This window comes from Papio anubis, chromosome 17 (genome assembly GCF_008728515.1).
Source record: "Papio anubis isolate 15944 chromosome 17, Panubis1.0, whole genome shotgun sequence".
Taxonomy (NCBI): domain Eukaryota; kingdom Metazoa; phylum Chordata; class Mammalia; order Primates; family Cercopithecidae; genus Papio; species Papio anubis.
The window spans coordinates 58,858,420-58,882,365 of NC_044992.1; the positions used below are offsets into that span (position 1 = coordinate 58,858,420).

The 23,946-nt window shown below is 47.8% G+C and overlaps 1 protein-coding gene and 1 long non-coding RNA gene across 2 annotated transcripts; one reads left to right on the forward strand and one right to left on the reverse strand.

Annotated features, from left to right (window-relative positions):
- The first annotated feature begins 847 nt into the window (after positions 1-847).
- CACNG5 (calcium voltage-gated channel auxiliary subunit gamma 5) lies at positions 848-15,881 on the forward strand. The gene is made up of 5 exons (XM_021929334.2): positions 848-5,830; positions 7,283-7,369; positions 8,858-8,998; positions 12,724-12,869; positions 13,181-15,881. Exons 1-5 carry the CDS (start codon positions 5,635-5,637, stop codon positions 13,436-13,438), a joined length of 828 nt encoding a protein of 275 aa, XP_021785026.1. The 5' UTR covers positions 848-5,634; the 3' UTR covers positions 13,439-15,881.
- Positions 10,669-14,096, reverse strand: LOC103878927. Its single transcript, XR_639293.4, has 3 exons — positions 14,013-14,096; positions 13,023-13,174; positions 10,669-10,752 (listed from the first exon to the last, which is right to left on the reverse strand). It is a non-coding gene; the product is annotated as an uncharacterized LOC103878927 (long non-coding RNA).
- Positions 15,882-23,946: the final 8,065 nt, after the last annotated feature.

A 23,946-nucleotide genomic window follows, 5' to 3' on the forward strand; every position in this document is an offset into this window, starting at 1 on the left:
TTCCTGATAATTAACAAGCTGATACTTAGAGGTAATCGTGCCTTGGTAATCATCTTAAAAAGCTCCCGTCTCTACTAAAAATGCAAAAAAAATTAGCCGGGTACGGTGGCGGGCCCCTGTAGTCCCAGCTACTTGGGAGGTTGAGGCAGGAGAATGGCGTGAACCCGGGAGGCGGAGCTTGCAGTGAGCCAAGATTGCGCGGCTGCACTCCAGCCTGGGGCTACAGAGCGAGACTCTGTCTCAAAAAATAAATAAATAAATAAATAAAAATAATAATAAAAGCTCAAGAAGGCTGCCTGCTTCTGGAAGCCAGTCCTCAAAAGATGACACTATATGTTGGCATCTCTACCCCAGGAGTTTAGCTGGAGCCCTGTACTTTTGTATACAAGGGCAGTGATTGGAGAATAGATCACTCTAATCTTTGATTTAGTTTTCTTCTCTGATTCTGGAAACAATACATGTTCTTTGAGAAACTTTGTTGAGCACAGAGAAGTATTTAAAAAAAAAAATGCATAACCTAATTACCTGGAAGCAGCCACCATCAACATTTTGGGTTATTTCTTTCCAGTCTGTGAATTTTGTTTACAGTTGAGTTTAGGTTAAAAGTGTGATGTTGCATTCAACTTCATTCATTTACTATTATAGTGTAAACATTTTCTCTTGTGGTAGCAACTTATAAAAAATGGCTCCTCTCCTATAAGAAAAATCAAATGAACGTGAGATTCGTGGGATAGAGAAGGAACCGTGTAAAAGCAGAAGCTCGAACAAGGGCCTAGGAATGCAGTCCAGACTAGGGTGCATTCAAGGTCACTCCTGTCCCTACTGAAGACACTGGGTGGGAGAATATTTAACACATGCACAACTACGTAGGAAAAACGACTAAAAGGCAATGAACTAAGATATTAATAATGATGGTGTTCTCAGAGTGGGAAAGCACAGGTAATTTTCATTTTCTGTGTTATATAATTTTCTATGCAATACAGAAAAAAAAGTACTGGGTCAGGATCTAAAATATTTCTAGTGCACACTTTTATCTTTCCAAGTAACTGGCTGGGTAATCCCAGGTACTTCTCCCCTCTGGATTTTGGTTTCCTGTGTGTAGTTTGAGGGAAATATTAGTCCTGCCACCCCACAAGGTGGGTTTCAGAAGTAGAAATCCTGGGTCATAGTGCACCTCCAAGAAGCTACCAGAAGATATGGCTGGATGACTCCCAACAATATGCCCTATAGTATCAAACGAGAAGCCTTTATGTGACACTTGGCCACTTCTAAAGAAACATTTCCGAATACTGTGTCTCATACATTTCTGGATTGCCTGAGTGACCTACTTTGGCTGATTTTCCTTCTTCCCAACACTCTTTGAACCCATATTTCTTCAGCAGGGAGATGATGTAGTCCAAGCATAGACTTTGGAGTTAGACCAGGGTTTAAAACCAGCCTACCACTCACCTATGATTTCCTGTAGGCTACTCCACATCTGTAACCTTGAGTTTCTCCATCCACAAAGTGGGACTAATCCCACCTACTCATGGGGTTATCGTGAGGTCCTGATGAAACCCTGTACATGAAGGGCTTTGCACAGTGCCTGGGGGCTAACCAATACTCAGTCAATAACATTATTTATTTATAAATAAATAGGATTACGTAATAAAAGCATAGATATAATTTTGTAATGAATAAGATTGCTGTTTTTCACCCCAGGTAGCATTCCATAAATGTATTACATACTCTGGAAATAGATGAAACTTTTTGGTTTTCCTAGGTCTGTTCCAGGCTTTAGGATCTGCTGTTGTCGAGTCTGGCAGGCAAGGTCACTTTCAGCCTCTTCTTTCATTTCTTGCTTTTGTAGATTAAGATCCAATCTCCTCTCCACTTTCATCTTTTCAAATCTCCAAGACATGAATCTTTTTCATCTCCCTGCCAAGCTTAACATTAAGATTGGCTGCTCAGCTTCAACCAGGTAACAGCAGTCATGCTTCGGAAGTTCTGATCCATTCTCTCTGCAAGACGCAGGGGCTTAGTCCACTGTTGCTTAATAACAATACCTTATGCCAGGATCATGCTTTAGATTTTTTTCAAAGCGTAGTCGTATCTGCTGTCACGTTTAATCACACCAGCAATTTTGTGGAGTGAGCAAGGCAGGTCTTCCTATTCTTCGTGGCAGGTAGTGTGGTTCCCAAAGTGGGTTTCACAGAACATGATGTCTTTTTTTTTTTTTTTTTCCTCAATTAAGTTTGGAAAATACTGAAATAAGCAAAGCTAATCAAGCTTTTCAAAGTCTTTACCATAATGTGCAATGCAGTTCTTCAAGAGCTAGGTGCAGTGCTTCTCACAAGCTGGGTTTTTTTTTCTTTCTTCCTTTTAACCACTTTTTCTAGAATATTCCATGGAATTATTGCTCCATAGAACCCACTTTGGATAAACTCATGGGGGTGGGAGTTTGAGAATGCAAGCCTTGTAAAAGGGCTTGGGAGTGGGGCAAGGTAAGGTTCAAATTGCAGGTACCACCATTTGCCAGCTGAGTGCTCTTGTGTAAGCTTCTTAACCTCTCTGATCTCAGTTTGCTCACTTGTAAAATGGGGATGGTAATAGAATAGCCAGGATTAGAATAGGGAGTAAAGTACTTAACAGGATGCCTAACAATGATAAACATTCAATATACTTTAGCTTTTATTATTAGTCTCTTCCTCCATGTTATCCAGGAGAAAATTAGGCTTCAGAGAGTGTCTTAATTTGTTCTGTGTTGCTATGAGAGAATACCTGAGACTGGATAATTTAAAAGAAAAGAGGTTTATTTAGCTCTTGGTTCTGCAGGCTGAAACATTCAAGGCCATATCCCTGGCCTGTGATGAGGGCTTTCATATGGCATCACAACACAGCAGAGAACTCACCACCATGATAACAGCACCAAGCCATTCCTGAGGGATCCCGTGACCCCGGACACCTTCCTAGGCCCACCTCCCAACACTGCCACATTGAGGATCAAATTTCAACATGAGCTTTGGTGGGGACAAACAAACCACCTTATCCAAACCAAAGAAGAGGGGTTAATTTCCCAACCTTACATGGATGTTTAGTAGCATGGTTGAGTGTAGTAAGTTCAAGGCTCTGTTCGCCTATGGGAGCCATATCCCTTTGTTCTCCACTGATCCGCTTACCCCTGCTAACCATCTTTGGGGTTTCAATTCCATTTCCTTTGGCAGATGTTGGGACTTTGTGAGCTTCAAGTGTAAATGACAGTATTTGGCTAACTACTAATATAAAAATACTATCATTACAATGTCACGACTGCTTCCCACCAATTGGCAGCAGCCTTGCCCTGGGCCTCCCCTAGGAGTCGACTTCTCTTCCTCAGGACCTGGGTTCTGCCTGTTATGATGCTACCCCACCTTCAGTCAGAACGGGATGCTGTGGTTTCCCATTTTTCCAGCTCGCAAACTCTGCAAGCAGCAACACCTCTGATTTTGTCGCCTCTTCCGCAGCTGCAAGCACAGGGCTTATAGGCGCTTTACTAGATACCTGTGCTAGATACAAGCTGTCCCGCTCCCCTCTGCCCACCCTGTTGCAGGGACAATGACTTGGCTGCATGGAGAGGGCTGACTGTTTGGCATTTCATTTCTCCCTCTTTTGTCAAAGCCAACACAGGGAGGATCATTGTGGCTTAAAACTCTGTGCTCTTCAGCCTTGCAAACATGGACATAGACTCACGCATGTCTCCAGGAAGCCAATGTGTGGCTCACTCTGTAGATCAACTTTCCCATGATCAACTGCTAGGGCAGGGCGGGCGCTGTGGAATCAGGGCCAGCGTGCACCGCCCAACCCCTTCTCACAAAGAGGCTCTAATCTCTCCCACTCTCCTCCTACGGTCAACTCAGACTCTGCAGACAAATCTGGCTTCTATCCCTTTTCAGCTGTCTCAATACCCACCCGTGCCTCGGATCTCAACTGGGACATGATACCATCCCTGGGGTAGGGCCCTAGGACACCACTGGAGCCCTGATATTGGTGGACTGCACCAAAGCACTGCTGCACCTCTTTCCTAAACATCACTAACATCCCGTTTCAAAAGTTCTGACTTTGCAATATTGCAAGGAGCCAGTGAAAGATGCTGACAGTGTATAGCAAACTTGCAGCCACGGTTGGCTTGGGTGACACAACCTTTCTGAGTTGCCCCAGGCCTCACCCTCTTCTAGAGATGGCTCTGCCTGCCCCCTCCAGCCCCACTGAATGACCCCTTCTGGGCTCTTGTCATATCCTGGGTTTTCCCCCATCATAGCAGTTGCTACATTACAATGCCATCACCTGTTTGATTGCCACAACACTTCTCAGATTTTAGTAGGCAGACAACTCACCTGGATCCTGTTAAAATGCAGATTTCAATTTAGGATGTTGGAAAGGCCAGAGAATCTATTTTTCTAACCAGCTGCCTGGTGATACCCGTGTGACTGGTCCATGGATCATATTGGAGTAGCAAAGACCAATTGTTCTGAACTTTGGCTACACATTAGAATCACTTGGCAGCATTTAAAAAATACCGTTGCCCAGGCCCCACTTGAGCCCAGTTGTATCAGAATCTCTTGGAGCAGCGCCAGGGTATCAGGGATTTTTAGACACTTCCTAGGTGATTCTAGATTATAGCCAGAGCACAGGAGCCCTGAGACTGGCTATGGGCTCCATGGGGGCTGGCATCCATCTGCCTCGCTCTCCACTGTTTTCTAGCTCCAAGTCCAGTGCCTGACTCTGGCAGGTATCAGCAGGTGGGGCTTGTGGTTGACCTTGCATAGACACTTAGCTTCTATTTTTCTCATTCAGAGCTGGCCCCTGCCAACATAGTGTGCTGAGCAGGCAAGAGTCAGCCCATTTCTGATTAGGTGGATTTAGGAGGCTGTTGCACTTGGACTGTGGTGTGGCTTCTTTACTTGTGTTGACCCAGTCCTGCAACTGATTAGTGTCACATGAGGAGGATACCTTCCTCCAAGAAGTCTTCCCTGCCCCTCTACTCCTTCCCAAGGCTGCTGCCAGTGTCCTGTCTGGAGCCAGCATCTCTCACAGAGTGTATTTGAGCCTCAGAATCCTTTTCAACACAGAGAAGCTCACCCAGCAGAGTGCTCTCCTCCATTCTTCCTCTCTACTTCCTGGACAGGTCTCTACCACAGCCCTCAAAGGGCTGCATTTAATTGCTTTGGGGGTGCATTTTTTCTTCCAGATGGGAAGCCCTTCAATGACAAGGATAGTGTCATGTTCATTTTTGTATCTCCCATGTCTGGCACAATGGGTTGCTGAATGAATGAATGAAATGAATGAATGAATGAATGAATGGCAGTACCCAGCAAGGGGACTCCCAGAGAGGACAAGGGGGTCCTTGCAGTGGCATGCCAAGAATGCTCTGAATTGCTGCGGGGTTGGGGAGAGGGTGGCACCTCTGTTTCGGTGACTTGGTGTCCTGGGGGTGGCCTGGTGGTCTTTACCCATCCATTGAGCCAGGTTGGGGGTTGACTTTAGTTACCGGCTCCTCATCTTTGTCTTCTCAGAGCCGTGAGCACTGCCACCTGCTCACCCACTCTCCCTGGCCCCAGAGCACAGTCCGTGCTGGTGGGAGTGTGACAACTGGCCGCCCAGCAACGGTCCAGGAAGATGAGTGCCTGCGGGAGGAAGGCCCTGACCCTGCTGAGCAGCGTCTTTGCTGTCTGTGGCCTGGGCCTCCTGGGTATCGCGGTCAGCACCGACTACTGGCTGTACCTGGAGGAGGGTGTGATTGTACCCCAGAACCAGAGCACCGAGATCAAGATGTCCCTGCACTCAGGCCTCTGGCGGGTCTGCTTCCTTGCAGGTAAACGTGCACAGGGTTGGGGACAGCCCTGCCCCCTGACATCACCTGCCCCAAGAGGTCCCTCCCTGGGAAGAGATGGCCAAGAGATGCTGGAAGGAGACTGTTCACCACGGATGATCCCTATATATGGGCACCATCCCTATATGTGGTTCTTCCTGCAGTGACTGGGACCCTGTTCCAAACTCAAGTCCTGATTCTCAATGTCCATTTGAGCCAGTCTTTTCACCTCCCAGGTCTTCCTTCCTGAAAGATGAATGTAACTATGCCTTCCCCACACTCTGCTCCCAGGACTGGATGCGAATGACACTGCACAGATCTCAAATGTTCATGCATGCCTTAGCTCACTGAAGTATTGATCCCATATAATCCTCCCAACAATACTGCAAGACAGTACTTGTTATTTCCACTTTGCAAATACAGAAATGAAGATTCAAAGAGGTTAAGTCTCCTTCACTCAGCTTCCTTGCATCCACTAGTTTATAGAATAGAAGATACTTGGTAGTTTCTCTGTTCCTCCATAAAATGGCACAGAGGAAATGCATGAGCAGGTCCCTCCAGCTTCTGCTGCATGGTAGAGGTTTTGACCGCACTTATCTGGACCTGCCTTATTTACTCACTAGGGCTTCTCTGTAACCCTTCAAGTTACCACTCCAAGAATTCTATCCTTTATCCCTTTATCATGGCCCAAGACTACCCTGCACAAGAAAAGCATATCCAAGTCATACAAGACTAGCTGCAAGCCTGGGCTGGCCTGGATTGCCACAGTGTGGTAACTGGGCTTTTCTTGGTAGGGACCTGTAACTTATGTGTGCATTGGGAAGACACACAGTTTGGCTCTCCCAGCCTTTTTCCTCCCAGCTTTATAGTACAGCTTTGGGGGTTGGAGTGGGTATTGGTTCCCACCAGTATTTAGCAGGGAAGATATCTCAAGGTGTTGAGTCTACCATGGGAATGGCATCCAACTCTGACTTCTTCTGCCCCAGACTGCATGGCATTGGTCTGTGCTTAAATCTGGAGTTTGAAGTCACTAGGATCTGGTTTCCAGGGTGGTTGACAAGGCTTTTGGAGTTCTGCTCCATGACACCCACACTGGACAATCTAAGTGAGCTATGCACCATTGTCAGCCCCATCTGGCCAAACGCAGTGAGATGGCACCAGTTGTTCACTCAGCATGGAGAGTTTGCAATACCAACCTCTTTTCATGTGACTCTTGGTGCTTGGGTCCATTCTCACACAGGTGCTTCTCCAGGAAGGTTGTCATGTCAGGACATGCCTCCACCCCTGCTGTGGGCTATGAGCCAGGGACAGGACCCCCATAGGGTTTGGATCCAGCTCAGGTGCAAAGACACAGCAGGTCAAAGATGCTAAAAACACTTGGAAATACCATTTGAATGAACTAACTTCAAATCCATGTTCAAGAAGGACCTGGAAATGTGATTCTCGTCTCCACAGGTGAGGAGCGGGGGCGTTGCTTCACCATAGAATATGTGATGCCCATGAACACCCAGCTGACATCCGAGTCCACAGTCAATGTTCTGAGTAAGTGCCTTGAGTCTGGCAACCTGGGCCACTGGCTGGACAGAGAGGAGCAGGGCAGAGGGAAGAGTCAGGGTGCCAGCATATTTCTCAAGAGGAATGCCCTTAGACTCCACTGGGTATGCTGACCTGAGTTCACTACAGCTTAATTTTCCAGTAGTGAAAACAGGTTGCTGGAGTCTCCTAGTCTACTGACCCAGACATCAATCAGGGAACTGAGCTCTCTGGATCCCAGGGAGCCTGACTTTATGGCCTTGACCTCAACAGAGTCTGTTCTGCCCCCAGTATGAACTTGCAATATTGCAATGCTATTCTGATACTAATCGCCTGGAGTTAACAGAGACTCCACAGGTTTAAGGTCTCAGCCCCTAGCATGACTACCCTTATTTCAGATGCCAGCTGCAAGTTCAGAGGTCTCTGGCCTCCTGCACTTCTGACCAATTAGTTCCAAATATGGGAGCTCCCATAACTCCATCAGGTTCAATCATTTGCAAAAATGACTCACAGGACTCAGGAAAGTGCTCTACTTACCATTCCAATTTTATTACAAAGGACACAAATCAGGACCAGCCAGATGAAGAGACACATAGGGCAAGGTCTGGGGGTGGGTCCTGAATGTGGAGCTTCAGAGTCTTCTCTCCACGGAATCAGGTAGTGTCACCATCTTCACACATTGATGCGTTCATCAACCAGGAAGCTCAACTGAGCTTTGGTGTCCAGAGTTTTTATTGGGTTTCAGTACATAGGCATGATTGAGTACATTATTGATCATGTAACTGAACTCACCCTCCAGCCCCTTACCTTCCCTAGAGGCCAGACTGATATCACCTGGCTCAAAACCCCAATCTTCTAATCCCGTGGTTGGTGTTTCTGGCCCCCATCCTGAGTCACCTGGTAAGCAAAAACTCAGGTGTGGTTGAGAGACCTACTGTGAATAATGGAGACACTCCCATCCTTGGAAAATTCCAAGAATTTAGAGGTTATCTCTCAGGAACCAGGGACAAAGACTAGCCCCAACAGAACTGCTACCCAACTAATTACAAGTTGAAGAAAACAGAGGCTGTAACTGTCCCCTGCACCATTCAGAGCAACCCCTTGCCCAAGGAAATGGTGAATCTGCCTGGAAGAGGAAGCAAGATGGAATGACCTGGCCCTTCCACAACTGCCGTATTTGCCAGCAGTATGGACTCCATATTGGCAGACAATGTAGACCCCCAGGAGGGTAGCAGCTTATGCCTGGGGGAAATGACAGAGGCCCTGAAGATGCTGACACTTGAAGTCAGACCTTCCAGGCCCACCTCAGGGACTAAAAGTCTTGCTAATAATGGGAGATCCCCAGGCCACCTGATAGGGGTAGAGTCTGGGGAACCCCTGCAGGGGTGGGGATTTGAGGACCTGTTGGTAGACACTGCCAGGAACACTCAACTCGAAATGATGAGGAATGAGTCAGGCGTGGAGACTAACAGGCTGCCCTTTTGTCCCGTTAATTAGAGATGATCCGCTCAGCCACACCATTCCCTCTGGTCAGCCTCTTCTTCATGTTCATTGGGTTTATCCTGAGCAACATCGGACACATCCGTCCCCACCGGACAATACTGGCCTTTGTCTCTGGCATCTTCTTTATCCTCTCAGGTAAGTTGTGTTGTTTTCTTTCCTTGCACCCTGAATTTTTTTTTTTTTTTTTGGAGAGAGTCTTGCTTTGGCACCCATGCTGGAGTGCAGTGGCACGATCTCGGCTCACTGCAACCTCCACCTCCTGAATGCAAGCAATTCTCCTTCCTCAGCCTCCCAAGTAGCTGAGATTACAGGTGCCTGCCATCATACCTGGCTAATTTTTGTATTTTTGGCAAAGGTAGGGTTTTTCCATGTTGGCCAGGTTGATCTCAAACTCCTGAGCTCAAGCGATCCAACTGCCCTGGCCTCCCAAAGTTCTGGGATTATAGGCATGAGCCACCATGCCCGGCAACCCTGGACTTTTGCTGTTTAACTCCCAAATGACTCTGCATTGGGAACTCCTGGAATTAGGACAGGCTGAGTCAGTCATCCAGACAGAATTGAGTCAGAGCTGGAGGAAACATCTGAGGACCCTGGGCCCATTATTATCTTCCAGAAGAGCAACAGAGGCTCCACAGGAGGGGTGACTGCACAGGCTTCCCTCAGGCAAATCTGGGATTGGAACCCAGGGTTCCTTCCTCACTCCATACATCACTACCCCTAAGGACTTTTTAATTCCCACTATCTTGAGTATTCCTGTTTTTGAAGGGGCTACGTCTTCATATTTGTGCATGAATATTAAACACAATCTGCCTTTGGAATAATGGATCCTTCCCCCCCCCCCATCCCCCAGCTGTCCTCCCAAGACTCCTGCTGTCTCCTTCCCTCTCCAGTCACATACCACACCATAAACCCTCCTAGACCCCTTCAACATGGACTTGCTTCCTGGACTGATGCCAGGCTGTACTTCAGTTTTCTTCTTTTTATTCATTCATGGTATCTACCAGGACTTATTCTGGCTGCTGGCATCACTGCCTACAAAAAGGGCAGTGTAATGGGAGATACAAACAGTAGACAGGAGATAGGAACCCAGTGTGAATAGGACTATGAATGGTGGCCAGCAAGGACTGCAATGGGGGTCAAGACCAGTGGCTGAAACTCAGGGCAAAGATTGGTCATGGAAGACTACCAGGAGGAGGCAAGCTAAAGGATGAGTAAGCATTAGGCAAAGAAGTGAGGTTGGGGGTGGGGGTGGAAAAGTAGCCTGGAGGGAAGAGGGAGGATGAAGCATTGGGGGAACTGAGTGTAATCATAGCTCATCATGGCAGGTGCAAGGAAAACTGTAGTGAGAAGAGAGACTGGGGAAGGCATCTGAGGTCATCTTATGGATTTCGGACTTTAGGAGAAGCCTTAGATGGATTTTGAGCCAAGGGATGACACGATTGGGTTTGGATTTTAGAATGACCATGCTGGGGAATGGAGGCAGGGAGGGAAGCAAGACAGGAGGCAGGGAGACTAGGCAAGAGGCTATTCTAATAGTAGAGGTGATGGCCCAAACAGGGGGTTGATGGTGGAGAAGAAAGAAATGAGAGGGTTCGAGTGACATTCGAGAGGTAAACTCAACAGAACTAGGATGAGGCTTCCAGGGAAGAGTCAAGGTGAGTGCCAATTTCTTGCTTGAGCACTGCAGAGATGGCATATCACATCATTGATTCAGGGATCACAGAGAGAAGGAGCAGATTTGGGCAGATCATGAGTTTAATGTGGGAAATGCTGAGTTTGAGGTATCCTTCTGACATCTGGGAAGAGGTGTCTGGAAGGCTGCCAGAGGTCAGCGTCTGGGGCTCATGGGAGTGGCTTGGACCAAAGACAGAGATTGGAGAGCTATCAGCCTAGGGAGTGGGAAAGGAATCCATGGACATGGATGAGATTACTCATAGTTGGTGTGTAGAGTGAGAAGGGGAAAGAAAACAGTAAATAAAGGTGGACTCTTTCTCCTTTTCAAGATGACCTGTGGAGACCTTTTCTTTTGGAGATAATGACTTGGGCCAAAGAAGTGGCTCTTGGGGCATGTAATTTAGGTGCCCCGGACTGACTGGTTAGGGATCCTGGGGAGAAGATGTTTGGATGGAAAATGGATGGGTGAATAGCTTGAATAATTGATGGATGGATGGATGGATGGAAAGAAAGGAAAAACAGCTATTGAATACCAAGCATTCTGATTACCACCTGACTCCTAAGTAATTTTAGGATCCTTTTCCCAATATTTTCTTGTCAACATAGCTTGGGAGTCAGATGGCAGTCAGAAAGTCTGATGCCCAAGAGCCACTCTTTCTTTCTCCTTCCATTCATCCATCCACCCACCCATCCATCCATCCACCCACACACCTACCCACAGTTCTTTCCATCCATCTGTTCATCCATTTTTCAATCTACCCACCAACCCATCATCCATCCATTCTTCCATCTATCAATCCATCCTTCCACCCTTCCATGCATCAACCCAACACATATTTATTGAGCAGCAGCAATGTCATCAGCCCAGCCTTTCCATGGTGATATTTCCACATAGTCCAAGAGGTACAGACCTAGGGTTAAGCTTTTTCTTTTTCCTTCTGTGAACTTCATGATAGCCAAAGCTATAAACAGTAGCTTTGACATACATGAGGTTTTTCAGCAGTGGGCTACAGGATCAGAAATCTAGGATTGAGATGGGCCACATGAAGTCATTTCAATGATAACAATAAAGAGGGTTCATTTAGGGCACCAATGATTCAAACATAAGTACTAGGAAGATTTCAGTCACACCAATTTTCCTTTAGCATTCATCCTTCGAGATGCCCTAGTTTCATAAAATAATGCGAGTGGAATTAAACCTGAACAGCTCAAAACAGAGTAATTAATTATGTCTTGATTCAATTACAGCTACTAATTGATAGAACTGATGCCTGAGGCAGTCATTTGCACGATGGCAGTAGGAGGTTGGTCCCCCCTGGCCTCCCGATTTAAAGCTTGCCAAAATCTGGACAAACTCCCTTTACCTCCCCTACCTAAAGATCTCAGACAGGCCACACCTTGTGGTCAAATGGGTTACATAGACCATGGACCACATGGGGGCACTCCACAATGATAGGTGCCACCTACCATCTTGGCTCTCTCTGCCCAGGGGGCCTATTTTACCCTTCAGTTCTGTAAAAGCCACTTTCTAGCTCAGTGGTTCACAGCCCTCTTAAGAAAATGCAGTGCCAGGCACAGTGGCTCACGCCTGTAATCCCAGCACTTTGGGAGGCCGAGGCGGGCGATCACTTGAGGTTAGGAGTTCGAGACCAACCTGGCCAACATGGAGAAACGTCGTCTCTACTAAAAACACAAAATCAGCCGGGCATGGTGGCAGGCACCTGTAATCCCAGCCTCGGGGGGCTGAGGCAGGAGAATCACCTGAACCCAAGAGGCAGAGGTTACAGTGAGCCTAGATCACGCCATTGCCCTCCAGCCTGGATGACAAGAGTGAAAATCCACCTCAAAAAAAGAAAATACAGTGCCAGGTCCTCATCCCAGACCAGGTGTTTCAGAATGTCCAGAGCTGGGGCTCAGGCCTGTGTGGCAGATACGCACAGCAGGGTGAGAATGACTGGGCTTAGCCCATGGCTTAGGAGGGCAGCTATATAGGAGCTTCTTCCCTGAAACTATCTGCTGTCTAGAAGGTGCTGGTCTAAACAGGGTGCTCGGGAGGAAAGTTTCTGCTCTCCTTTGAACTCCACTGAGAGCATTGTTACCCCAAGGCCGGCGGCTTTGCTCCTGAATTGCAAAGGGAGGTGGGTGCCACCTCAGCAAACTTCCCCTCTTCCCTGCTGCCCAACCAGGCCTCTCTCTCGTGGTGGGCCTGGTGCTCTACATCTCCAGCATTAACGACGAGATGCTCAACAGGACCAAAGACGCAGAGACCTACTTCAACTACAAGTATGGATGGTCGTTTGCCTTCGCTGCCATCTCCTTCCTTTTAACGGAGGTAAAGCCCGTCACCCTAAGTAGGGATAGGCTGGGGCTGGGTGTCGCCCCACTGAGCCAGGGAGAGTGGGGAGAGGGGACATTCCACAAGCATTTTGGACCCTGGACCACCCACCCTACTTCCCTTCCTCATCCCAGAATGTGTCAGTCTTACCTTCCTGGGTCTCCTCCAACCAGGATGTCCCCAGGGCCCTGCTCCTGTCCCCACGTTCACTTCCCACCCTACTCGAGCTGTGTCCTGTGCAAACCCCAGACAGGGGAGATGAGGCAGGCCCCAGCAGCGAGCTGTCCTCTGCTGTCTTCTCCCTGTAGAGTGCCGGGGTGATGTCTGTGTACCTGTTCATGAAGCGGTACACCGCGGAGGACATGTACAGGCCCCACCCTGGCTTCTACCGCCCTCGGCTGAGCAACTGCTCCGATTACTCAGGCCAGTTCCTACACCCAGACGCCTGGGTCAGGGGCCGCAGCCCCTCCGACATCTCCAGCGAGGCCTCCCTGCAGATGAACAGCAACTACCCTGCCTTGCTCAAGTGCCCTGACTATGACCAGATGTCCTCTTCGCCCTGCTGAGCCTCGGCCTCCCCCATCCCTGGACTGTGGGTGGCCAAACAACCCTTCCTGTTCTCTCCAGGTGACCCCTGAGCCCCAGGCCTGTGGTTGACAGGCCCAGGCCACCCATGCTTAGATGTTGTCACTTGACCCCAGTCCTCTCCCTGCTTCTCCAGAAGGGCTCTAACTGCCCCAGCATGGGTGTGGGAGTCTGGAGTCTGCAGGCAAGCTGATTGTCTGGGAACATGGGAGAAGCCCCGCCCATGTGAGTGCCAATCACAGCAGTGGCTCCAGGAAGCCAGCAGCTCCCCGCAAGCCCAGGAGAAACCGATATTCCCTCTGTATATTCTTCCTGCACCCCCAACTTCATGGCCCTAGGTCAGGGCCAGCTCTGAGATGCCAAGCTCCCTACACAGATGCAGCTGGACTTGTGCACTTGCCAACTGGCCTGGCCATTCACGTTCAAGATCTGCACCCTCCAGCCGAAAGGTAACTCTGATACAGAGGTCTGGCTGGCTTAGACACGTCAAGCTGGCAGTGTTCCTTCTGAACCCTTTCTCCCTTTTTGTCACCCATGTCCCTCCACGTGACACACCTGTCCGTGCTCTTCCCTCCCCGACACAGGCTGTGAACCTTTTCTCCTTGCCTCACACCAGAACTCAGCTGCCCTGGGCCCTGGCCCTAAGGGACTAAGGGTGGCTCTGAGGTCACACTGATGAAGTCACAAAGAGGTGTTAATGGCTGAAGACATGATAATATGTATGGCCCTTTGATAACATATTTTACAAGAGCTTTTTATGCCTTAACCCAAATAACTGATTCTGACAATGAGAATTTTAGAATTGGGCTGGTCTGAGTTCCTATTACCAGATCCTGTTTCTGGTCCTGGGGATACTGCCCCCTTACAAGGTCAATATTTCCGGACCAAGGCCCTAAGATGGAATCTTGTAGACAGCTAAACCACCTCAGTGGAAGGTAGCCTTTGAAGAGGCTGCCTGGGAGTGGGAGCTGGATTTGATGACACCTGGTACGTCTTGAGTTCAAACAAAGGCAGACTTGGAATAATCCAGCTGCTCTCCGAAGGCTGCCTGTGAACATTTGGGGGTTGCCAATTTAATACTAATATAGAGAAGTGTCTGCTTCCTGGGTGTAGGACAGATGTAGGCAAATCAGATTTTTCCAGAAGACCAGGCAGTGTGACACCCATTCTTCTGGTGGGAAACCGGACCTAAGGGGGTTTTAATCACCTTCCGTAAGTCCACAGAAGCCACTGCAAGCCATGCACCCCTTAGTTCTCCAAGTGTCCGCTCAGCTTAGACGTTTTTGGTTTTGAGATTTTGAGTAGCAAAACAATGCTGTGTGTCGCTATTCTGTCTGCTCTCCTCTTGCCCTCTTTAAGACGCCGTTAGGTTCTGAGAACAGAAAGCCATGATGGCGATACGTGGACTCTAGCATGTAGTCCAGAAAGCTGCACATCTGTTGTGTGCAGCCTTGGAGGGGCTGTGTGTTAGGCAGCTGGGCTGCCATAATGAACTACCACAGGCTGGATGGCTTAAAAACACACATGAATTTTCCTACAGTTCTGGGGACCAGAGTCCAAGATCAAGGTGTCGGCAGGATTGGTTTCTTCTGAGGCCTCTGTCCTTGGCTTGTAGACGGCTACCTTCCTGCTGTGTCCTCATGTGGTCTGTGTGCCTGTGTCCCTCAGTGTGTCCAAATTCCCTCTCCTGATACAGACACCAGTCAGATTGGATTTGGGTTCATCCCCAATTAATTGGTGGTTAATTTTCATGAAATAACCTCTTTAAATGCTCTATCTCCAAATATAGTCATTCTACAAATGAATTTAGGAAAGACAGAGTTTAGCCCATAACAGGTATTTTGTTGTTGGATTCTTCCATGTGTCTCACAGCATGGTAGAGGAGAAAGATAAGAGAAGCCAGTTCTGGTCCCAATTTAGCCACTCATTCACCACGAATCCTTGAGCAATACCCTTCCACTCTGAGGGGCTTGGCCTAAATGGTTTCCAAGCCCACTCTCCTCCTACCCACCCACAACTCCAATGACTCAGCCTCCTGTGGGAGGCTCCCTGTTGCTTTTGTATGTGGCTTTTCAATCCTTACCTATAAACTGATAGCAATTGTGAGGCCCCCTTCCCTCTCCACTGGCACCCTTGCAATGACTGTTGTATTCTTCAGTTACTGTTTACAGAGTAATACCGAAACCATGTTCTCCCCACAACAAAGTAAAGGAATCCGTTTTTGTGCTTGGAGACAGTTAGATAGCGTTTCCAAACTGGACAATCATTTAGGTGAGCTCTACTACAATTTTTATCAATGTAATTAGCTCTTAATTGCACTTTTCTCTCTCTAGAACACTTCTCTGTCACTGTGCCAGGCTTGTTTTTTGTGCACCTGGAAAAAATAGAATCCACTCCTAAATACAAGCTGATTGTGGACTCAGACATCACTAGGTTCGGTCTTTACTGGCCCTGATGCTGAGCTGCTAAATGAAGGAGCCCTTAGCCTGGGAAGATGTGGTTTACACGCATCTTAGGAACAGGTTCTGGGCCATTTTTTTCCCCATCGGAGGTGGGTGAATGTGTCAATAATCATACCACCATCACAATTTCCTTTCTGTCTATAAATTCATCTCAGAATCAGGGCCTAGTTGCAGCCTCTCCTCAATCAGGAGATTTTTACCAAGCATTAAACATGTACAAACTCAACTCAGAAATCATAAATTAGGGTCTCTTCTTCAATATACATTCTGATCTTTTGTTTCCTCAAGCACTGTAAAAAAATGGGAGGGGATAATAACACTAATAAACCTAAGTGTTATGAATTGTGGAATAAAATGACTTGGGGTAACAGGGAACAACCTGACATTGGTTCCCCCACACCTGGAACTCACTACCCTTTTTTTTTTTTTTTTTTGGTGAGACGATGTCTTGCTCTGTCACCCAGGCTGGAGTGCATGTAAGAGTTAAAGAGGAAAGAACCACAAAAAGTGGCTCAACAAAGACAGGTTTATTTTGGAGAATAAACCTGAGAGGGGCTTCTGGATGATTTCGGTCAGGAGCACTCTCTCCTACAGACTAAGAGTATTTATTGGTGAAAGAGCTTGGACTGTTTCTGTGTGGGGGAGAAGTTTATGGCAGGGTTGGAATGTCTCTGGTCAGCAAGAGGTTATCTTGGGGCTGACATCTCTCTGGCTGGAGGGGAGGTTATCTCAGGGCTGGCATGTCTCTGGTTGGGGAGGGGTTTAGAATAGTTCTGGTTAGAGATGTCATTTGTGGTTTATGGTCATGCTGACCTTAGCCATTAGGCTGACATCCTTTGGATTTAGGTGGTTTTTGATCAAGGTGAACTTTAAAATGGCAGTGCTTGTACAAGATGGTGAAGCTCCTGCTCTGTCAGTGCAGTGGTACGATCTCAGCTCACTGCAACCTCTGCCTCCTGGGCTCCAGCAATTCTCCTGCCTCAACCTCCCAAGTAGCTGGGATAGCAGGCATGCACCACCATGCCCAGCTAATTTTTGTATTTTTAGTAGAGATGGGGTTTCCCCATATTGGCCAGGTTGGTCTCGAACTCCTGACCTCAAGTAATCCACCTGCCTTGGCCTCCCAGAATTCTGGGATTACAGGCATGAGCTACTGTGCCCATCCCCTACCTTCTTTCTTGCCCCATGGGTGAGTCAGTGATGTCCTCCCAGCCCCACCAGTGACCTTCAGAAGAATTCCGTGTTACCAGGGCTGCATGCAGAGCTGGGGTGGGGGTGTGGGGGAAATCCACAGGTGCCACAGGCTTATCAGTGGTGTCCCTAGAGAACCACATGTGGGGGGCACCGCTCCTTAATGTTTGAGTAACTCTCCCTTCTCCCTAGATACAGGGGGTCTATTAGGGTTCTCTAGAGAAACAGAATCAATAGGATGAATATATAGAAAGAAAGATTTATTTTAAGAACTTAGCTCAAGAAGTTGTGGAGGCTTGGTGAGTACAACCAAAATATGATGGTGGATGCTGGTGGGCTAGAGACCCAATGAGGACTTGCAGTTCGAGTCTAAACTTGCAGTCTCCTGGCAGAAATCCTGGCTGCTCAGGGTTAGTCAGCCTTTGTTCTATTCAGGCTTTCAGTGAAATGGTTGAGGCCCACCGACGTTAGCAAAGGTAATTGCTTTACTCGGTGTCCACTGATTTAAATGTTAGTGTCATCCAAAACACACCTTCACAGGACAGCTAGAAAAATGTTTGGCCAAATATTTGGGCAGCATGGTGGCCCAGCCGCATTGACACATAAAACTAACCATTGTAAGTGGAGAAAGGACAGTGGAGGCCAAGGGAGCCACATTCCACCAAGGCCTGAGCAAATTGGTGCCTGGGCTCTGTTCCTTCACCAGCTGCCTGGATTTTGGGTACAAAGGTCCACTGGCAGCTCTGCAAGTCTTGACTTTCTCCCCACACTCAGTGAACCACTCTCATAGGCTCGTGTGACACTTGGAAGTTAACTTGCCTTTGGAACACAGCACTCTGCCTAGGGAGGGGGTGCATAAGTGGATGGATGAGTGGATTCTGCCTAATGCACCTGTGCCTGGGGCCTGGCTAGCACTGTGAGTGTGGGTTCATCCATGGCAGCAGTGGCTGCTCCATGTGCCACAGAAGAGATGAGGCTCAGTGGTCACCACTACAGGGGGTGGAGGGTGGTACACTGGAGCCAGCCAGAGCCCCCACCAGGGCTGCTTTTGCTCTTTGGGTTCCAGGCATGCAGATGAGTGAATAGCAACTGAGCAGGTGCCCCTCTAGCATCCACGTCTCCCAGGACAGGTGCTGGGGCCTCATGTCCTTAGTACTGGCAGAGCTGAGGTCTCTGGAGTCTCACATCCCTGAACCAGGATCCTGGGCCTCTACTCTGTGACCCTGGACATGTTACAACCTTCTGGGCCTGCCTCCACTTTCTGGTGTGTGAAGCCAGGACTCCGTGTGTGCTCACTGTGAGGCTAAGATTTTCTGCCTGGGTGGCCCTGTCCTTGAAGGTTTGCATGCACGGGCTCCCTGTCCTGCTGGTTCAGAGGCCTGAGTTCTATCGGGTGCTGCTGAGCCCTCTGTGTGTTACCAGCAGCCCTCCAGACTTCTGTCTTTTCATTCCTATAATGGTGGGGTATAGGTAAAATCACCTCATCAGGCTCTGTCCTCAGACTCTATCCCCAACTCTAGAGGCCGTAAGTTTTACAAGCAAAATGCAACCAAGCTCAAGTAGTAGACTCCTCCCAGCGCCTGCCTCCTGATGGAGGCACCCAGATGACAACACCCCAAAGAATGTGGAATTTAGCTAAGAGATCAGATACTCGCGGCACCACAAGGAAAAATAAGATTTATGCATAACGGAGTGCACATGGCAGGCAGTAGCAGTGGGGAGACAGTTGAGAGGGAGGAAGGCAGAATTCTGCTGCCTTTATTCATGAGTTGGTAGCAAGATGGCAACAGTGATTCCAAACATCCCATCAAGATGCAACAGCATCAGAGGGGAGAGAAGGGTGGTCTTTTTCTCTATGTTTTTCCAAGGAACAAAGACAACTTTCCCAGAAGCAACCCCAGCAGACTTCATGTCATGTCTCGTTGGCCAAAACCAAGTCACATGCCCATTCCTAAACCACCATCTGGCAAGGGGAACAGGGTGACCATGTGCTCCAGTTATTTATTAATATACAAGTAATTGCCCCAAAACTTACTAGGTTAAGACAGCAACAATCTTTTTTTTTTTTTTTTGAGACAGAGTCTCGCTCTGTTGCCCAGGCTGGAGTGCAGTGATGTGACCTCGGCTCACTGCAACCTCTGCCTCCCGAGTTCATGCCATTCTCCTGCCTCAGCCTCCCGAGTAGCTGGGACTACAGGTGCCAGCCATCATGCCCAGCTAATTTGTTTGGTTTTGTGTTTTTTTTTTTTTTTTTTTTTTGGTATTTTTAGTAGAGACGGGGTTTCACTGTGTTAGCCAGGATGGTCTCGATCTCCTGACCTCCTGATCGACCCTCCTCGGCCTCCCAAAGTGCTGGGATTACAGGCATGAGCCACTGCGCCCAGCCCATATCATGATTATTTCTGACAGCTTTAGGGGTTGGCTGGGCTCAGCAAGGCAGTTGGAGTCAGACAGTGGCTGTCATTTCAAAGGCTTCCCTGCACATTGGTCTGGCAATTGGTGTCCACTGGGACTTCAGCTAAGGTTGTCACTAGAACACCTATGCACACAGTCTCTTCTTAAGGCCTGGTCCTCCTCATAGGGTGACAGCTTGGTTTTAAGAGTAAGGGTCCCAAGAGACAGGAAGAAGCTTCATTGCCTTTCTGGAAGCAGCCTTTGAAATTACCTCATGTCATTTCCATCATAATCCCCAGACTACCCAGATTTATAGAGAAGAGAACATAGATCCCACCATCTCAGATGTAAGGAGTGTCAGAGTTCCATTGTGAGGAGCGCATGAGAGATGGGATCTATGGTAGCAACCATCTTTGAGAAATACAATCTCAAGCACCATGATTGGCTTTGACCAGTGAGTTATTCTCCCAGCCTAGAGATTCTGAAGTTACTGTGGGGTGGGCCCTGAGGGTCTGTTTCTCTAACAAGCTTCCAGGCGATGTCAAGGCCATGATAGGCTCTAGGCTCTCGGGGTTTAGTTCCAGATCTCTGAATTTTTTTAAAGCTCTCCAGATGGTTCTAATATGAAACCAGGGTTGAGAACCACTGGCTTAGATCTACTGGGATTTATCACTGTAGCTGGGGATAAGGCCACCTTCTCCTGAGTCTGGCTGGGGAGTAGCATCCCAAACAAAATGCAGGAAAAGAAGGGAGAATGGTGCTGGGTGGACCCCTGAGGAGGTGGAAGCCCCAGGGACCCCCCTTGCTCTGTCTCAGCCTGCACAGGCCCCACCTCCTTCGACAAGGCTGTGCCTGGGGCAAGATGCCAACTTCATAGGCTCATGCCCAGCCTCTCTGCTCCTGAGCCCTTTCCTTAAGGAGCTGGTATTCACTGGTATGCAGCTAGAGCCTGCCCCTGGAAAGAGGATAGTAGAGGTCAGCATTCTGGAGCCAACATGCCCTCCAGCCCACTGTCAGGGCCAAGGATGGACTTCGGGCTGTAAGCAGGGATGATAAATCCTCAGAAATGATCTCTTGGTCTCGGGCTCTGACTATCAAGTTCAGGTCAATCTTCATCACTGGTCTTTGAATAATTCATTTTGTGCTCAGCAGTTGTAAAAAAGAACAAGGCTCGAAGGCTTTAGAGGTTTCTGATTAGGCAATAAAAGAACCACGTATCACAACGTTCCCAGCTGACTAACTTGGGTCAATTTTTACTTTAAATCCACCTACACTCATACACCTCCCACCCTATTTCAGATATAACAATGTGTGTGAAAACACCATGTAAACTGTAAAGTCCTCCTTGGATTAAGTTATTTTCGTTAACAAAATGGTGAAGAGACTAAATTAAATAAACCGCATAAGGTGAGTAGCAGCTATTCAAGTCGTAGCAATTCTCAGTGTCCTAAATGATCAATTCTGGAGAGCATCCTACAAGGTCAGTTCACAGGCTTGGGATTCACCCAAGAATGGATTCACCATCTTCAACCCAGACACAGACTGTTGATTTAGATACTACGACTTTAGCTTCGAACCCAGCAGGTCATCACCAACATCCTCACCACCAACATGCATCTAAAGTCTTTATCAGAGTCCTTGGCACATAATAGGTATTTTGCAAGCATTATCTCACGTAAACCTTTCCATCCAGTACGTAGAATACTGAGACCTAAAAAAGTTTAGGGACTTGCTCATGACCACACAGCTGGTAATATTTGCACTGCTCTGCCCTACAAGTCCTGTTTCAGGTGCACCCCCAAGAGCCTGGAACCTACAGTCCTAAATGTTCAGCATGGTAAATGTATCCTCTTCTATAATCAGAGAAATAATCCAGGTTCCCATCCAAAGATAAATGGGGGAAGGAAAGGTCTAAATGCAAACAACAGTGATGTATCATTTCCTGAAAGCCTCTACACATTAATCCTGATTTCTTCACTCCTATCTCTACTCATGATGCCAACCAATGGCATCATGAGTAATGGAAATGGCTCCAGAAAAACTCTGGATTTTCCTAACTGTGGTCAGCCAGTGGTGGAACCTCACCACACTCTTGTTCTGGAGAAACTGGAGCAACTGGAGAAAGACTCATGACACAGGTTTGGCCATGGCACACGTTTGGAGTGTGTGGTTAGGGGTCAGCTGGTGCATCCTACCAACGTAACCCCAAGGAAAGTGCTGGAGGAACTGGGCTCAGATCCTGGAGATGAACTCATGTCAGACTCTGGCCTCCAGAATCCATTTTCCTGGCTGACTCCCAGGGCACCATGGAGCAAATGGCCAGTGGGTGTGCCATGGTAGGTGAGACCCCCCCCAGCATTCAGAAACCCATCAGCTGGAGAGGAGGAAGAGGTGTTTTCGTTTGTTCAGGATGTTTCCTGAAGCACCGGAAGTGTGAGCTCCTGGGTTGATGGCTGTGTGAGGTGCAAAGAAAAAAAAAAGTGTAGTGAGAATGAATTTTACTTAGATGCAAGAAGTATCACCTTGTGCTAAATCAAATCTGTCTCAGCCCCTGTTCACCTGGGTGGTGAGAAATTCAGTGTTCCCCAGGGTTGCATGGGAATCCAATGGGGAGGGGATGGCAGTGGCTGCCAGGCTGGAAATCCAAAGTCCAGTGGTGTAGGTGCCAGGGTTCTTGACACCTGGTATCCCGTGTCCTCGCAAACACCATCCTGCCACCCCTCTCAGACCCTGCCAAGGACTCTGGTCTCTGCTGCTCTAGGAACCCATCAATTGCACCTCCTCACTCATTTCCTTCCAGGTGTGGGAACTGTCCCCACGGGTTGACTGCTCTCCCCGACCTCCTCCAAGGATTCCTTCCAATCTGCCACCCCCTTGGGAGGGTCCTGCACATCCTTCCTCAGTGGGTCCTTAGAAACTCAATGGTGGGCTTTTTTGCCTGGATTGGGGGAAGAAAAAGAGATGGGGAAAATGAAGGACTCATAATAATTTACCCTGTGATCCTATTACTAACAAATTGGTACTATTATTTTGGTTATTGCTACTATTTCTTTAGCACCTATTACATAACAGCTTCTGTCCTGGGCTGTTTATCCAGTGCGATTTCATTTTCTTTATTTGCTTTGAATCCTAGTGCAGAATCTGAGTGAGTTACCCTCTCCAGTTCATGATGTACAGCCATTATTGGTTCACACAAGGCCTGGCTCTTGATTTTTTATTCATTCATTCTTTTTTTTCCTTGCCCCTCTACCCCATGAGCAACCATTCAGATGTGGTTAATATATACATTTTTGTTTCTGTGTGCTCCTTAAGTGCATATTGTTTTCTGGCATGTGTATTTTAATTTAAATAAAGGGTACTGCATTATATATGCATCTCTCTTTTTCATCCAGCACTGCTTTTACAACATTCTGCTTTCCTCCATGAACATATAGTTCATTGCTTCTAACTGCTGCCCCAAGTATTCCACAGCCTTTGCTTTTTACCTAAACCCCAGTGAAAATCCCAGTAATTAACACCAGGAAAGTGGGATTTGGAGGCCAGAGTCTGACATGACTCATGTTTAGGATCTGACACCAATTCCCCCAGCACTTCTCTTGGGTAATGTTGCTTCCAACTCCCCCACAACACATGCACCAAACAGCACTGCTGAAAATACAGCTGTCTGTCTCCCCTTACAGGCCTGGCAACCATTTCTTGGGGCTATACCGAGGGGTGGATGTAACGCATCACAGGCTATGTGTGCACTTAATTTAATCAACACGTTCTCATTGTTCTCCAGCACAGATGCTCCAGTTCATACACCCCATGTCCCCTATCCCCGCTAAAACAGCCCAGCATTCCTCAATCTCAACACTATTGACATTTTCAGCCAGAACATTCTTTGTTGTGGGTGCTGATCCTTGCACTGCAGGAAGTTCAGCAGCATCTCTAGCCCCTACACACAGGATGCCAGTAGTATCTGTATCCTCTGCTTGTGGCAACCAAAATCTCCAGATGTCCCCTGAGTGGAAAACTGTCTCCAGCTGTGAGCTACTTAGGCTTCCCTAGCTTTCGCCTTTTTGCCAGTCTAGTGGGTTCCCCCCTACATTCCCAGCAATCCTACAGCCAAACTACCCTCAAAACACCTGATCTCAGAAGTGAGGCAGGGTCAGGCCTGGTTATTACCCGGCCAGGAGAAGATGGTACGCTGAACTCCCTGATACCCATCACTCAGATTCCATGAGGACCAACTCATGTCTGACCCCAGATTCTTTAGAGGCAAATCCCAAACATTGGATCACTTCTTCTGCAATGATTTCCTGCTGTATCAGCAAAAAATCAGGATTCTTTTAAAATCACAGTGCCAACAATACACTTAAAACATTAATAATTCCTTGATGTCATCAAATGTCCAGTTCAGTGTTCAGATTTTCCTTTTTTTTTTTTTTTTTTTTTGAGAC

Coding starts and splice junctions, on each gene's coding strand:
- CACNG5 (XM_021929334.2), top strand. CDS start 5,635: ATGAGTGCCTGCGGGAGGAAGGCCCTGACCCTGCTGAGCAGCGTCTTT. Junction 5,831..7,282: donor GCGGGTCTGCTTCCTTGCAG/GTAAACGTGCAC, acceptor TCGTCTCCACAG/GTGAGGAGCGGGGGCGTTGC. Junction 8,999..12,723: donor CATCTTCTTTATCCTCTCAG/GTAAGTTGTGTT, acceptor CTGCCCAACCAG/GCCTCTCTCTCGTGGTGGGC.